Source organism: Phyllostomus hastatus, unplaced genomic scaffold, assembly GCF_019186645.2.
Source record: "Phyllostomus hastatus isolate PE091 unplaced genomic scaffold, TTU_PhHast_1.1 phas_contig_86, whole genome shotgun sequence".
Taxonomy (NCBI): domain Eukaryota; kingdom Metazoa; phylum Chordata; class Mammalia; order Chiroptera; family Phyllostomidae; genus Phyllostomus; species Phyllostomus hastatus.
Genome location: NW_025333977.1, coordinates 28909388 through 28926531, shown reverse-complemented (window position 1 = coordinate 28926531; position 17144 = coordinate 28909388). Strand labels below are relative to the sequence as shown.

General features: G+C 38.6%; 1 protein-coding gene across 1 annotated transcript in view; it reads right to left on the bottom strand.

Annotated features, from left to right (window-relative positions):
- Window positions 1-2743: 2743 nt before the first annotated feature.
- Window positions 2744-17144, bottom strand: part of LOC123827333 (actin-like protein 6A) — a 29228-nt gene continuing 14827 nt past the window's right edge. Inside the window, exons 6-14 of the mRNA XM_045851869.1 lie at window positions 16499-16593; window positions 16095-16201; window positions 15605-15694; window positions 13708-13769; window positions 13292-13406; window positions 13062-13142; window positions 10739-10834; window positions 5246-5332; window positions 2744-3808 (exon numbers count right to left, since the gene is read on the bottom strand). Of these exons, the coding sequence (XP_045707825.1) occupies window positions 3728-3808; window positions 5246-5332; window positions 10739-10834; window positions 13062-13142; window positions 13292-13406; window positions 13708-13769; window positions 15605-15694; window positions 16095-16201; window positions 16499-16593 (814 nt within the window). The 3' untranslated portion in view covers window positions 2744-3727. The remainder of the gene's footprint in view (window positions 3809-5245; window positions 5333-10738; window positions 10835-13061; window positions 13143-13291; window positions 13407-13707; window positions 13770-15604; window positions 15695-16094; window positions 16202-16498; window positions 16594-17144) is intronic.

Sequence of the window (17144 nt, the reverse complement as noted above, 5' to 3'; positions counted from 1 at the left end):
AGACAGGGAGAGAGGAAAAGAAACATCAATGTGTGAGAGAAATATTGATCAGTTCAATCTGGTCATTTACTATTCACACACCCCCCACCAGGAAACTTCCCTGCAACCCAGGCATGTGCCCTGACCAGGAATCATACCAGCGACCTTTCAGTTTGCCGCGCGATGCCCAACCCATCAAGCCACACCAGTCAGGGTGGTATTTTATTCTTTTTAATGCAATTGTAGATAGGATTGTTTTTTTAATTCCTCCTTCTGATTGTTCATTATTAGTGTATAGGAATGCGGTGGGTTTTTGTATATTAACTTTGTATTCTGCTACTTTACTGAATTTCTATTAACTCTATTAACTTTTGGTAGATTCTTTAGGTTTTTTCTGTGGATAGTATGTCATCTGCAAATACTGAGTTTTACTTCTTGGTTCCTGATTTGAGTGCCCTTTATTCTTTTTATTGTGATTCCTGTAGCTCTGACTTCCATTACTATATTGAACAGCAACAGTGAAAGTGGGCATCTTTGAATTGTTCTTGATCTTAGAGGAAAAACTTTGAGCTTTTCACCATGTAGTATGATGTTAGCTGTGGGCTTGTCATTTATAGTCTTTATCAAGCTGAGGTAAGTTCTTCTATACCTACTGTAAGAATTTTTACCATAAATGGATTATTGATTTTGTCTAATGGTTTTTCTTCATCTATTGAGATAATCATATGATTTCTATCCTTGGTATTATTGATATGATGAATCACATTGTTCTGTGAATGTGGAATATGGTAAATATTAGTTAATTTTTTTAATGCTCACTGGAGGACATTTACTAATTCTTCACATTTATTGATTTGAGAGAAACATTGATGTGAGAGAGAAATATTGATTGGTTGTCTCCCATTCATACCCTGACCAGGATCAAACTCAACCTAAGTATGTGCCCTGACCAGGAATCAAACCTGCAACTATTTGGTGCACAGAATGAGGTTCCAATCAACTGGGCCACATGGCTAGTGCTAAATTATAGCTTTGCTGGGTGGGGCTTTGCTTGGCTGTAGGTCTTTGCTTTTCATCACTTTGAGTATTTCTTGCCAATCCATGCTGGCCTGCAAAGCTTCTCTTGAGAAATCAAATGACAGTCTTATGTGAGCCCCCTGTTAGGTAACTAACTGCTTTTCTCTTACTGCTTTTAAACTTTTGCATTTTAATTATGATGTGTCTTGGGGTGGGACTCTGTGGGTTCATCTTGTTTGGGACTCCTGGTGCTTCCTGGACTTGCATGTGTATTTCCTTCTTCAAGTTGGGGAAGATTTCTGTCATTGTTTTTTCGAATAGGTTTTCAATTTCTTGCTCTCTCTCTTCCCTTTCCTGCCCTCCCATGTGAATATTGGTACTCTTGAAGTTGTCCCAGAGACTTCTTATGCTACCCTATTTTTTCAGTTTTTTTTTTTTACTGTTCTGATTTGGTGTTTTTTGCTTCCTAACATTCCAAATTACTGATTTGATTTTTGGCTTCATTTGCTCTACTGTTGATTTTCTGTAAATTATTCCTTTCAGTTTGTATATCCTTCGTTTCTGATTGGTCCTTTTTTATGCTGTTGATGTTTTCATTAAGTGCCTTGAGCATACTTATAATCAGTGTTTTGAATTCTACATCTAGTAGATTGCTTGTCTCCCTTTTGTTTAGTTCTTATTCTGGAGTTTTGTTCTGTTCTTACATTTGGGATGTTTTGTCTCCTCATTTTAGGAGCCTCTTGATATTTCTATGTATTAGATAGAGTTTGGGGTAATAGGTATTATGTAGGGTAGTGGCACAGCTTCCCCTTTCACTCAAGATGGGCCATTGAGGTGTTCCCTCTATGTGGGCTATGTACACCCTCCTCATACCCTCCTCTTGTAGTTGAGTCTTGGTTGGTGTTGGCAGGACAATGGGAGGGATTTAACCAGGCCAATCAGCTGCAAGGACTGGCTATGACCACTGACCTCCGATCAGCTGTGCCAATGTCCTTCCCACAGAATAGTGGAGCTTTGATGCCCAGAGTCTGCCCCTCAAGTATGTTGTATGTGGAAGTGGTTGCGTGGTGGTGCTCCTAAGTGGTCTGAAGCTGTCCACTGTGTATGCTGGCCCTGGGGCCTGCTGGGATGTGCAGGCCAAGTCAGGCACTGCCTGTGTTTTGTCCAGGGTCACCTGACATAAGCTACAGAATGTGCTGGGGTTGGAGGTGCTCAGGCCAGGCTGAACTGTGAACCAAAGCCAGCTGCTACTTGTTTGATTTTAGGAAAGTCTAAAGTATGAGCCAAGACAGGCCATTCCTATGGAAAATCCATAGGAAATAACTTGGGTAGGCCAGAAAGTTGGGTGGGGCAGGGCCACGGGGAATACCAGGGCTAGGCAAACAGTGTGAGCCAGGTTGATGGAGTCTCAGATATGGTGACCACCTGCCAGCTCTGTGGTGGGAGGGGACTCATCAAAGGAACAATAGCCTCTGCCAGCACTTCTGTCTGAGATATAAAGGTAGAAAGATAGATCATTCTTTTACAGGCTCACAAGATCTGTTCCATCTTGCCAGTCAGGAAATACAAAGAATTGGTGCAAGGTGACAGATGCGTTTGATTTCACATGTATCTTTGACTTGTAGGACAGTGATTATTTAAGTTTAATAATATACATGACACACCTAATACAGAGCCTGGCCTTTAAGTCATTGAGGCCTTTAAGTCATTGATTTCAACATATTTTGATAGTATTGCATGACAAATAAATAGTTTTGTATAAAAATTGCAGTTATGATTTTATTCTTCTAGACTAAGATATAAGAAACAAGCCTATATCCAAGCAAGGGAGAAGCAAATCTTCAGAAAAAGTTTCCAATATTTCTGAAGCTGAGAAGTCAAGTTTAGTTTAAGATATTAGAAGTCTTAATTTACCATTTTGTTTTTCTTAAGTAAACAGTCTGTATACAAAAGTACCTATATGATAAGTGCTTTATAAAGAAATTGTGTTTCTACTCAACTGTCAACCGTTTTAAGTGTTAACACAGCATGCCGATTTGGAAATGGTCGTGCTTGTAAAAATTTTAAAAAATCAGGTATAAAGTTCAGGTTAAATGCTCATTTTATAAATGATGACATCTAAGCAGACTTCAACATCACCTGTATCTCTGAGTGTGAAAGTAATGTTAACTGCTATAGGAAAGGCCACCTGGTAACATTCTTACTATTACTGATAATAGGATATGAGGTGGTATGGATACTGCTGTTAATAAATAGCGTGTACTTTCACTGAAAATACGGACAAATACATTTAGTATTTAAAGTAGCAAGTCACAAGACAACAACAGTCCAAAGACCTAGTTCTTAATGGCTAGCAATTTTAATTTAAATTTGCAAGCCTAAGATAAAAAGCATAGGCAATAAATTTATATGTCAATAAAAGGCAGTTCTACCAATTCACTGGTAATTAATATACTAAGCAGAGTTGGAAAGCATTTGACTGAAAGGAAAATATTTAGAAAAAATAGACATTTATACAAAATTATAAAATGCTTATAATAAGAATAAGTGCATTCCAAGGAAAGTACAACTTATTTTAATTTTTAGAGCCAGTTAAAACCTTGAAAAATTTAAGTGGAAATTGAAATATGCAAAATGTATAAATATTCTACAAAAGATGGTCATTTTTTCCTGAGTGCACTAAAGCTATGAAACGTAAGGAGACAGGAAAGTGGAGCAGTGGGAACACTTTTCAAGGGCATTTCCTTTCTACACACTGCTTCCCTCCTTCTTCATATTCTTGTTTGGAAATCCACATCTGTTGAAAGGTGCCCTGTAAAATGGAAAGAAAACTTACATATCTTTATTTTCATAATTCCTAACTTTTGAAGAACTCTTAACCGACCCCCCTGCCCCCGCCCCACACACACACACACAATTAGTATTTCATTAGTCTTGTTATTTCTGCCCTCCTCCGGAACACCCACGGCACTATTGAGGGTTAGAAGGATATTAAATCCCTCTATACCTGTTACACCATCATGAGGATAGAAAAAGGCTGTGAAAGAAAGATGGAGGGTTTAGCTATGATGGGGCTTGGTGCCAATCTAAGGCAGCAATATAAACTGTTGGAAGGCTTGAACCTAGTACAGAACTGAAGAAGTGTTCTAGGACTTGATTAATACTAACATGTAGAGCTAAAAAGTGCTCATCAGAACTAGAATAAAATTTTGCAAGTACATATACAATACTACACTAGCACTTTACCAAATAAACATAGAAAAGAAAGGAAGAAAGTGGCCGGAGGAGGAAGAAACCTGAGCAACATTAATAATAAAATATGTAAGTAGGAGAAACCCATTCCCTATGATTAACTCTATTCAAGTAAATTCACACATGGTATCTTGTTCTGATCAAAGATCTGCTAACCACTGGCTCATGCGGCTCAGTTGATTGGGCTTCATCCCACAAAGCTAAAGGTTGCCATGGGGCACATGCCTGGGTTGTGGGCCTGCTCCATGGGTGTGGTGTGTGTGTGAGGCAACCAATTGATGTTTCTTTCTCTCCCTCATAAATAAATAAATAAATGACATAGCTAAATAAAATCTTTTTTTTTTAAAAAAGATCCACTAAAACATTGGAAATAGATTAAGAAATACATATATGGTCAGTTCCAAACATTTAATTGCTTAAGGTGGATAGTGTAAGTCCTTGGTGACATTTACTTCGGTTGCTCTGAGAAGGGAACATTCTCCAATATGGGGTGCAGAGGAGTACAAGGACTTTTTCTTCTGATTCAACGCAGGAGCCAGTCTGAGCAACATGAAAACCCAGCACCATGACTCTACCATTTCCCCCAAGAACCAATTCCTGACGTCCTCTACCTTACCAACAGGCCAGGGAGCAACCAGAACCTGAGAAGGAATGTTTCATCCTAAATATGCTGCATCTAAGTCCTGACCAGTGCCAGTGAGGGTATCATTGGAAGAGGCGTAAATAAGTTAACCGATTCCCACCTGTCTGAGATTGGAAACTTGAACTTAGGCTGACAAATACCCACTAATAAGGCAACAAAGCCTTTTGTTAGATTAATACACGTAGAACTGGTTCTATTAGGTCCTCCACTCACTGGACAGTTATAAAATGCAAAGGTACATGGTGTACTAGCATCATTTGTAGTCTTTGTAGTAAAGTTAGTATGTTCAGTGGTATATTTAGGTTAAATCATTCAGTAAGAATTGTTCTTTTTGAAAGCACTTTCTCTACTCACCAGAGAAGCTAGAATGGAGCCACCAATCCATGAACTGAATCTCCGTTCCACTGTTGTATTATTTGCAATCAGTTTTAACCGCATGCTCTAAAATCGAGAGGGAACAGTAAGTATTATTAGTTACAACAGGTAACTAACATTACAACAGGTAACTCACATTAGGAAATTCAGCTTGGAGGACTTCTGAATGACTGGTTGAAACACTGATTATACATGATTTTTTTTGTAAAAGCTAGGCTTATATTGGCATAAATGAAAGTATTGCATAGAAAGATTTTTATAAAGTGCTTTAACTATGGTTTTTATGTGTAAATTTAATAAGAAAATATATTATATAAACATTAGACAACTACAAAGAATAAAACATTTACCTTTTATATCCTATAACCAACAGCAAACATAATTAACACTACTATACATCAGGTACAGTGCTAAGTGCATCCTATATTACTTCATTTCTTCCAACAAACTGTTATCCCAACCTGCAGCCCCTTCAGTAGTCCTCCTCAATTTTCTCTCTACTGCCTTTTTAGGCTTCATGCTATCCTATCCCTCCCTACCATAGTTTACTCCTCCACACTCCACATTGTCTACCATCTCCCACTTAGAAAACGAAGTGCAGACATCAGATCTCAGGTAAATTTTTTATTTATACTGCTTTTCTTCCTAATTAGAATTCCTGTTTTGCAGTCACAGTCTCTTGATAATCATTGTTTTTGGCCTCAGTGCTCTCTCTCTCATTTCCTGCATCAAGAGGTTTCTTCCCTTGACCTAGGAAATTGCTCCTGGGGATAGTTCTCAAATTGTTGATATTTTTATTATTCTAAATATGAACACATAGTGTGAGTCTTTTTTTACAGTGAAATAAATGTGTGGTAGGGTGAACTATATCGTATGGTGAGGGGGCTGGGGACAGGAGGGATGAAAGTGGTTTTTGTAAGTGGGGAACAGGTTGATACCTATTTACAATGGAATTTTCCCCTTTTATTTCATTCATCTTTAATTGCCTCCTAATGAATAAGAATATTATCTAATTGGTCTTGATAGCCCATGTCTATAATCACTATTCTGGGACTTTGTAAAAAATAATGATTATATCTGTAACCAGACTATATGTCCAAGCATGGTGTAAATAGGGGTGGGAGTCAATGTTGTGCCTACATCAATATTTAAATAACACAATTACAAAAATTTGGCATATGAAAAGTACTTCTTCAGGTAAGAAACCAAAAGACTATCAAATATACCAATACTGTTAGGGTCTATGCAATGCCTAATAAGTTTTTTAAAACAACATTAGTTTAGAATAACTTACAAAAACTATGTGATAGAAGTTCAAAAATCTAAAGTTAGACTGCTACTGTTATCAATGAACCCTGTAAACTACCTTCTCCCCAAACCAGGTTCTTCTATTTTTTTAAAAGTTATCCCAGTGTACACAATGATCAGTGAAAATATATATTTTTCCCCCTGGCCAGGTGGCTCAGTTGGTTGGAGCATTGTCCCTTACACCAAAAAGCTGCATGTTCAGTTCCTGCTTGGGCACCTACCTAGACTGAGGGTTTGATCTCCAGTCTGGGAGCATTGAGGATGCAATGAATCAATGTTTCTCTTTCTCTCTCCCTAAAATCAATTAAGATTTAACTACATTGGACTTCTGTCAAGATGGCAGCATAGGTAAACATGGTTTGCCTCCTCGCACAACCACAGCAAAATTACAACTAAACTATAGAAAGACTATCACTCAGAGCTGTCAGAAATTGAGTTGAATGGAAGCTCAACAACTACAGAATTAAAGAAACCACATCCATCCACACTGGTAGGAAGGGCGAAGATTCGGATGCACTTGTACCACATCCATGTGTAGTGGACAAAAATTCAGGAAGGATACTTGGGAGTGGGGAGTCCCAGCTCCACACCAGGCCCCCCAGCCCAGGGTTCCAGTGCTAGGAAGGTAAGTCCCTGTAACTTCTGGCTGCAAAAACCACTGGGAATTGAGTTGGTGGAAGAAACTGCTAGAGTCTCTTAAAGAACTCACACACAGACTTATTTAGATTCACTCCCCTGGAGCTCTACCACTAGGGTAGCAGCTTGAAAGGTATAGTAGTACATGGGGAAGAACTGAAGCCATCAAGGCAAGAGCCAGGAAACAGCTTTCTCCCAGAAAGAAAGGCAGGCAGGGACCATTGCCCCTCTTCTGTAGCTTCCCCACAGAGCAACAGAGCCTGCAGGTGGGTACCATATCTGAGACTCCATCAACCTGGCTAACTGCCCTGCCCTAGAGATCCCTGAGGCTCCATCCACCCAACTTGTGGACCAACCCAAGCTGTTAACACTGGTTTTTCCATATAAATGGTTGGTCTTGGCTCATGCTTCACAATTTCCTAAATCTTCTCAAACAAACAACAGCTGGACTTACTGAGTCCCCATACCTCTTGCTTAGTGGCCCTAGGCCTGGCACTAGCAGCACCCAGCCTAGGTTCACAGCTTGGCTTCACCTGCAACTTCCAAGCCCAGCACAAGTAGCAGCCACCTGAAGATTGCTTTATAGCTCAGGAAGGGTGGCCCTGAGCCAAACACAAGTGGGGAATGACCTTGGCCTGTACCATCTGGGGAAACTCCAGAGTCTGTAGACTAATGGACACCTACAGACCATGTTGGAGCACCATCACCCTGCCCCGCACAGCTGATTCTCCATGGAGGACAGAGGTTGGTGTTCTGTGGTCACAGCCAGTCCTTGAAGCTGACTAGTCTAGGTAAATCCCTCCCACTGACCTGTCAACAGCAATCAAGGTCCACCTATAAGAGGAGGGTGTACTCAGCCCACATGAAGGGCACACCTTGAGTACCCAGCTTGGGTGATAGGGGAGGCTGTGCCATTAGACCCCACAGGATAATTACTACATCAGGCTATACTACCAAGATAGGGAGTCACAGCAGCTCTACCTAATACATAGAAACAAACATAGGAAGGCTACCAAAATGAGGAGACAAAGAAAACTCCAGAAAAAGAACTGAACAAAATGGAGATAAGTGATGTATTCAAAGTGCAGAGTTCAAAACACTGGTTATATGGACACTCGATGAACTTAGTGAGGACCTAAACAGCATAAAAAAGATATAGTCAGAAAGGAAGGATACACTAATTGAAATAAAATAACAATTTACAGGGAACCAACAGTGGAGTTGAAGAAGCCAAGACTCAAATCAATGATTTGGAACATAAGGAAATAGGTAGCTAAACCACCAATCAGAACAAGAACAAGAAAAAAGAATATAAAAACATGAGGATAGTGTAAGGAGCCTGTGGAACCATTTCAAGCATTCCAACATTTGCATGATAGCAGTACAAGGAGAAGAAAAAGAGCAAGAAAGCAGACCTATTTGAAAAAAAAAATGAAAGAAAACTTCTTCAAATTTGGTGAAGAAAACAGACATGCAAATCCAGGAAGCATAGAAAGTCCCAAACAAGATGGACACAAAGAGGCCCACTCCAAGACTCATCATAATTAAAATACCAAAGGTTAAAGATAAAGAGTCTTAAAAGCAGCAAGAGAAAAGCAGTTAGTTACTTACAGGGAGTTCCCACAAGACTATGAGCTGATTTCTCCAAAGAAACTTTGCAGGCTAGAAGGGATTGGCAAGAAATATTCAAAGTCATGAAAAGCAGGGACCTAAAGCCAGAATTGCTCTACCCAGCAAAGCTACCATTTAGATATGAAGGTCAGATACAGAGCTTTCTAGACAAGAAAAAACTCAAGGAGTTCATAAATCCAAACCATTATTATATGAAATGTTAAAAGAGACTTTTTTATTTAATAAAAAAGTTGCCAGATGGGAGGGGGATATGGGGAAAAGGGTGAAGAGGTGAGGGGATTAAGAAGTACAAATAGGTAGCTACACAATAACTACGGGGGTGTAAAGTATAGTATGGGGAATGGAGTAGCTAAAGAACTTATACACATGACCCATGGACATGAACAAGGGGGTACAGATGGCCCGAAAGAGTTGGGAATGCTGAGTGGAAGGGGGGAAGGGGGAAAAGTGGGACAACTGTAATAGCATAATCAATAAAATATAATTTAATAAAATAGAATCAATTAAAACAAATCCTCAGGTGATGATTAATTTCTTTCTTTCTTTTCTTTCTTGACAGAAGGGAAGGGAGGCAGAAAGAGAGGGAGCAAAACATCGATGTGAGAGAGAAGCTTCAGTTGGTTGCCTTCCATACAAGCCCCAACAGTGACCAAACCTGCAACGTAGGCATGTACTCTACCAGGAATAGCACCAGTGACCTTTCGCTTTGCTGAAACAATTGAGCCACACTGTCAGGGTACACAGTAATCTTTTAAAAACAAACCTTGGAGCTCTTTGGTCCTCTGCTAAACTCGATCCTTTAAGTTTGCTCTTAATAAGCTACAGGACATGGTTACATATTGTGTGAACAGTACTGTGTCCCTGAAACAGATATATTGGAGTTATACTCCTTGGTACTTGTGAACGTGATCTAATTTAGAAATAGGGTCTATGCAAATATAATTAAGAAGCATTAGAGAAAGTCATACTGGAGGAGAGTGCACCCTTAATCCAATATGGCTAGTGTTCTTTTATGAGAAGGACAGACCCACGAGGGGATATTCCTATATGACATCAGAGATGGAGACTGAAGTGTAGCTGCAATCCAGGAAACAACAAGGATTGGTGGCAAACCCTTGAAGCTAGGGAGAGGGAATGAAGGATTCTCTTCTGTAGATTTCAGAGAAAGCGTGGCTCTGCTAATACAAAATATCAGACTTCTAGCTTCCAGAACCAAGGCAGAATACATTACTGTTGTTTTAAGCCACCCACTCTATGGTACTTCAATACAGCAGACCTAGGAACTAATATACCGTCCATCTAACAAGTCACATCACTTTCCCCGCTTCTGCACAGATGACAAGCTGACCACTTTGAGATACTGGAATAGATCATCCTCCCTTCTTACTGTGCATATGGGGTTTCCCTCCACCTACAAGTTCCTTCATAAATTACCAACCACTTAACTCCTATTCAAACAGCTTCTTCTCCAAGCTTTCCTCTGATACTCCCAGGCAGTTAAACACTTGCTCCTCAGTGTTCCCAAGAGTGCCTGGTTCATGACATACTGAGCCACTTAGCACATTACAGCCATTATTGTTACCATGTCTGTTCATTCTTGCAGACTGAGCACTTAGTGGGCAGGGACTATGTTTAAATCTCCAGGGCCTAGCAGACTATAGGTACTTAAATATGGAATCAATGAATAAAATGAGATTCAAATAGTAACAAGAGTAAATAATACATGCCATCTAGGAAAATTTAATTAACAATGGATATTAACTTTATTAAAATAATACTGTTCAGGCACACAAAATATCATCAATTTACTGAAAAACAAACCTTATCTATACAATTACAGCAGTGGGGAGGAAACCTGTGACTGAAGAATGCCTCTAAAGAACACACAAAACTTACCGGGGGCGTTTTCTGAGAGAGCTCCCTATTCAGCCTGTCAGTGAAGCTCTGTATTAGCGTGTTTCCTCCCGCCACTATCACACTGCCATAGAGACCCTAGGATGCAAACAAAAAATAAGGCAGTTCCAAGCGTTTCCAACAGTTTTCAAACACAACTACAGATAAGACCATGTCTGCCACTACAATGTCCCTTTCTTTTTAAGTTGTTATACTTTTACACAGACCTAATACTTAATCCAGTGGTCCCCAGTACTGGCTGCACATTCCACCCACATAGCCAGGTTTTAAAACACCAGTGACTGGGGCACTTCAGTAAAACCTCTGGGGATGGGGTTTTGAATTAGTTGTTTACAGCTCTCTAGGTGATGGTAACATCCATTAAGGTATAAGGACCACTAACTCAAAGCAATTATTCTAAAACCCATCATAATTTTTGGAGATAGCTGCCATATTTAATTGGAGATATAGTTTAAGCATTAGAGTTAATGCCTTCAACTTAAAATGCTCCTCTGGAAGTTCTGGTATTTAAAATTAGACAGTGTGACTCTTTAATGATTGTAATGGGCAACACACACTCTGACAAGAATCCCGGAAAATCACCGCCATCGTCCTCTTCTATGGGTGTGCACCAGACCACATGGAGAACTTTTACAACATTTATAACATCTACATGCTGAGGCCTCTCCAAACAAAAATAAATTCCTACTTACAGGGTATACATATATCTCTAATTTGCAAGAATGTATCAGAAAGTTAAATGTCAGCCTGCTTTTTTTTGTGGGTAAATTCATATTACAAAAATTTATTCCAAATGCATAAATTGTCTCACTTTCGAAAGAAAATGGAATACAAAAGAGTCTCCTCTGCAATCAACATTAGTTAAAAGAAGTTTCACTAAAAAGAGAAAGCTATCACTCTCTTACAGTAAATGTACTTCAACTGCCTTTCTCCAAAGGTGGCCTTGACTTTGCACTAAAAGATTCCACAATTTTATCCCTGTTGTCCTAGAAACAGCACATGCCTGCTAGGTGACTAGCTGAAATAAAGAACTTTTTTTTATAGCATCCAAAGTCTTTTTAAACAACATGGTTTCTAAACCCACCCTCGGCATTTGCTGTAAGCAACAGAATTAACCCAAAGAAAAGCAAGGCAATATATTGGCTACAAACTAAAACCAGTGTTTTAATTTGAAATAATCAATCTAATGATCAGTGTGGTGTTATAATATGGAGTTAGTGTTTAAAACTTGAAAAAGCAGAAAATTATCAAGTTAAGGAAATTATCTAAACTACATTCCTCATACAAGTGACATAATTTAAACACCTTATTAAAAAATAAAAGGATAACCATATAACAAACAGGAAAAATCACCAATCATAGGTATTTTGGTATAGGGGACCGTTCCATGTGGTGTGGGAATGTAGCCCAGCCCCCAATAGGAAAGGCCAGTGGGAGCGAGGTCCGGCACACAGAAGCCGCACCCATGGATAGGTTCTCCTGTGGGGAATCAGGCCTGCATTGTACCTAGGTTGCTATGACACTTGCTTTTGCTAAAACTCCCTCATCCTGGATTGACGCAGCAAATGTTTACTGCACATCTCTAAAGTAACTTCCTAAAGTCTGTGCTAAACCTCCCAAGTATGGAGTGTAACCTTGATCTGTAACATCCTTCTCTTTGAAGTAATTAGCAACATTCTTATCTTTGTTATCTGTAAAAGGTAATCACCTACAGTGAACCTGTGCATAGTAAATGAGGACCATTCTCGATGTAACGTGCCCAGAAAAGCAATAAAAGCCTGCCAGGTGGAGGTCGAGGTCGGGACCCTCTCTCTCACTTAGACAGAGGCCATGCCGTCCCCTTTTCACCACAGGACTTCTGCAGTCTGTTTGAATTTGTCTCTTGCAACCACGACACACGGATCCTGCTGGCCAGGGTCCGCCTCATTTTGGTTTGTCACATTTTATGAAATCTCTAGAATAGCACTGTCCAAAAGAACTGTGTGATGGTGGAAATGCTGTATATCTGCACTGGCCTGCAGTGGCTACTAGCTACATCTATAATGTGGTAGTACAAATACAGAACTGACCTTGAAATGTTTATTATTTTACTTTAAATTGCCACATGGGGCTATTAGGTACTGCACTGGACACCATAGCTCAAGAGTTTCATATTTTTTCTTTTCTAACACATCATTATTTCCTATTTTCTGTTATAAAATGGACTTCAAAATCCATGGCCAAGATGCCAACTTAAATAATGATCTGAGGTTATTTTGGTGCCCGAAAATACACCTTCACACAAGAAACAGGAAGCTGGACTTACGGGTCTGATATCAATATCGCACATTCCAACACTTGTAGTGACGACGTGACTGACTCCCAGCATTGTATTTCCTGATAATCCCTGCAACAAAGCACAGTGAGTGGTGACACAGAGAACTTCAAACAATAAAGCACATCTAAAAAATTTTAGTATTATCTAGGTTTTATAATTATACAAGATCTCTAGATATACAAGAAAAGCCAGGCTAACTATGAAATAAACCTTCATACCTTTACATTGGAAGGGTCAAATAATCCTTCCGGGATCTTTAACCGTTCTGCTCCAAAATCACAGTTGTAGCCATTGGGGAATTCATAATGAACAGTTGGCATCTGTGCAGCTACTCTGAAAACATATTAAACTTTATTAAACAAAGACAAAAACAGTCCTCTTCAAAAATTATAAACTACTAAGTAATCAATGGACATAAAAGCAAAGTGAGAATGACTGTTTTCTTTGAAAATGTTATTCCATATTCCTTAACATAACTTTTTACCTTTTGATCAGTTAAGCATATTCTATTATTCTTTTTTAATCTAAATCAATTCCTTTCCTCATTTAGGAAGTATACAGTTTTCTAAAAGATTAGTTGAAAATTTTTATGACCTATTAAATTATGTCTTGTAAACAAAATTATAAAACATACTGTTCATCATAAGTTGAATCCGATACTTGCAATACTGAAGCTTGAAAATCCTGGATAACACACTATGGATAAAAACAAGAAAGTTTAAGAAACAAAGTTATTGAATTTACCCTTGCAATCTATACCTTCATAACATTATCTCCAAAATACTTTTCTTAAGTACTCACCCTAGGTGGGTAAGTACTTTCAAGTGTATAAATCTATCCAGCAAGGACTCTTGAATTTCAAAGAAACTCAATTATATGAATCTGAATTAAAAGCTAAAATGCAGAACAGTTAAATCAAAACACTAATGGAATGATGATGAGATAAAAACTAGGAACCCTTTTACCACAGTCTTGCATAACAAGACCAGTTTCAAAACACTGTTTTTACCATTAAAATATGCTCAGACTTAGAAGATTTCATTAGATAAATATATTAAAAACATGCATATATATTGCATTTGAAGTAATTTTTAATGACTGCATTAGTGTAAAACAATGAAAAAATTTGCTCTGAAATACAAATGATGTCTTGGTTTAAAGGATATATCTTGTCTAATAATATCCTGGTAAGTTTACTAACCATCTTCACAAGTCTTCCTTGTACTGAGCACCCACAAAATTTTCTATATTTAGGCACAAAAACATTTAGAGAGGATATATCCCTGCTTTTATATCCTTTTACTGTGAGAAATAAATGTATATCTGTGCTGTGAGTGTTTGTTTTAGTAACATCTCCCAGTCAGTCAGTCAGTAAGTCATATATTCAGAAATGTGCCCTGGCTGGAATAACTCAGTGGATTGAGCATCTGCCTGCAAACCAAAAGGTCCTGGTTTGATTCCCAGTCAGGGCACATGCCTGGGTTATAGACCAGGTCCCCAGTTGGAGGTATACAAGGGGCAACTGATTGATGTCTCTCCCACACATCAATGTTTCTCTTCCTCTTTCTCCCTTCCTTTCCCTCGCTCTAAAAATAAATTTAAAAATTTAAAAAACATGGAGTTTTACTAAAAAGAATCTCTCATTGGTTCCTTGCTATCAACAATAACAAATTTTTTTCATACTTGGATGAATGTAGGAAAGAGAATATAAAGAGCCATACCAGCAGGTCACCACACATGAAAACCATTTTCTCCACAAAAAAATATCTTAAAATAGCATAATGCTTGTTTTTCCCCCCTCAAACCAAAGTTCCTTCCAAGTCTCACCACAGTAATCCACATAAATCTATAGTTTGTTGACATATTGGGTTGGGCAAAAAGTTGGTTCTGTTTTTTCCATACGACAGCTCTAGTAGTACTTAGTTGTCTTTTAACTTCATTCAAAACAATTTTGTTAGGTTGTATGTGACCGCTCTCATATCAGTGAGCACTTAAAAAACTTATCAAAATTGGTGAATGTTTGTGTAGCCATTTTAACACTGAAGATGGAAAAAAAATATGCATCATTTTTGGCATATTATGCTTATTATTTCAAGAAAGGTAAAAATGCAACTGAAACATAAAAAGATTTGTGCAGTGTATGGAGAAGGTGCTGTTACCAATTGAACGTGTCAAAAGTGGTTTGAGAAGTTTCATGCTGGAGATTTCTCTTTGGATGATGCTCCATGGTCAGGTAGACAAGATGAGGTTGATAGCAATCCAATCAAGACATTGATTGAGAATAATGAATGTTATACCATGCAGGAGCTAGCCAACATACTCAAATATCCATATCAATAGTTATTGGCGAAAAACTTTTTGGCCAACCTAATATTTGTTTGGTAGGTATGAAATGCAACCTCACCCCCCAAAAACCTATTAATTCTGTTTGTACAGTATCATTAAAAATGTAAAATTTGAAAACTATGTTATATTGTATTCTAAGATTTACAGGCTATAACTCTTTCATAAAGAGGATAATGGTCACTTACGTTACACATATAATTGTGCCAAGATCTTGTAACCGGTGGCAACTTCTCTTTTTTTTTCCAGTTTGCTGGAGATCCTTCACGCACAGGTTCCTGAGTACCAAGAACATAAGCTAGAATAACAGAGCTCACAACATGAGGTGAAGAGGCGGAGATAAATTCCAAAAAGAAAATTCAGGGAAAATATTTTTAAAAAATTTTATAGTAAAAATATAACAGGCCTGGATGGTGTGGCTCAGTGGATTGAGTGCCAGACTGTGAACCAAAGGGTCACCGGTTGGATTCCCAGTCAGGCTCATGCCTGGGTTGCCAGCCAGGTCCCCAGTAGAGGGCGTGGGAGAGGCAACCACACATTGATGTTTCTCTCCCTCTCATTCTCCCTTCCTTCCCCTCTCTATAAATAAGTAAAAGCTTCAAAAATATATATGTGTATATATTTGTGTATGTGTATACATATATATATAAACACAAAAATTCAGTAGTCATCACTTACTTTTGATGCAATCATATATGGAGGAATGAGTTCTATATTCATTTCCTGGAAGAGTTCTCTGCATTGCATAGTAATAAAATCTCCAGCAAGAGGGGATTTCACGATACCTATGAAAAAGAGTAAACAAGGCTAGGACAGCATTAAGTTCAAACTCCTTGGGACAAATGTCCTCAGTGGATTTATGTCAATAATTCTTTTCAAGGAGAACTAACAGAACTATCCCTCAAAGCATGCATCAAGCTATGCATCAGTTTTAAATTCATGTTATACACCACATTTAAAAAAAAAATCTCTTCAAAAAAGACATTATTTGGAACTTGGTATGTTTTGACAGCCCAGTTTCATTGTCTGTGTCTTCTTGACAGCTAACACGGTCTCAGAGCCCACTGGTTAAATACACGTACCTTGCTGAAGGACATAGCCGTCGTGGACTGGAATTGCAGTGGTATGAGTGGCTCCACTGTCCAAAATAAGCCCAGTAGAGCGCCCATTAGCAAATCTAGTTTAAAGCATTAAGGACAAGTAAGAATTAAGGCTCCTAAAAATAATGTTTATTATAAAGGGAAGGTTTTATGAAGGCATTTGTAAACAGAGGCATTACAGCTTGAAATGTGTGAAAGTAAATCTAGGGCTTAAAATTGGTATCAAACAATGACTCTGGACTAGAAACAAATAATAGGCAGGACTGACTTCTAGACCGGTGGTGGGAAGAACTTGGGGAACCCTCTTTCCCGCAGAGAGTCCTGTTAAGTTGGTCAAAACTAACACAATCACACACTCAGAGTCTCTGGAGATATATCTAAGGGCTTATAACAAGTTGAGAAGCATTTACTTAATGAAATCCACAGAAACTTGGTAAGCACAGAGGGAGGCTGTGGACTTTGAGCTAGGAACTAAGGGCATGTCACAAAGAATTAAAGAAGTAGTTCAGCAGTGTGGCAGCTGAGTGTGCCCATCCAGGTCAACTCAACACCATGAATATGGGCAGTTCCCACTCTGAACAGCTTGGCCCAGAACATCTTGAACACTGTTTAGCAATGGAGCCATTTA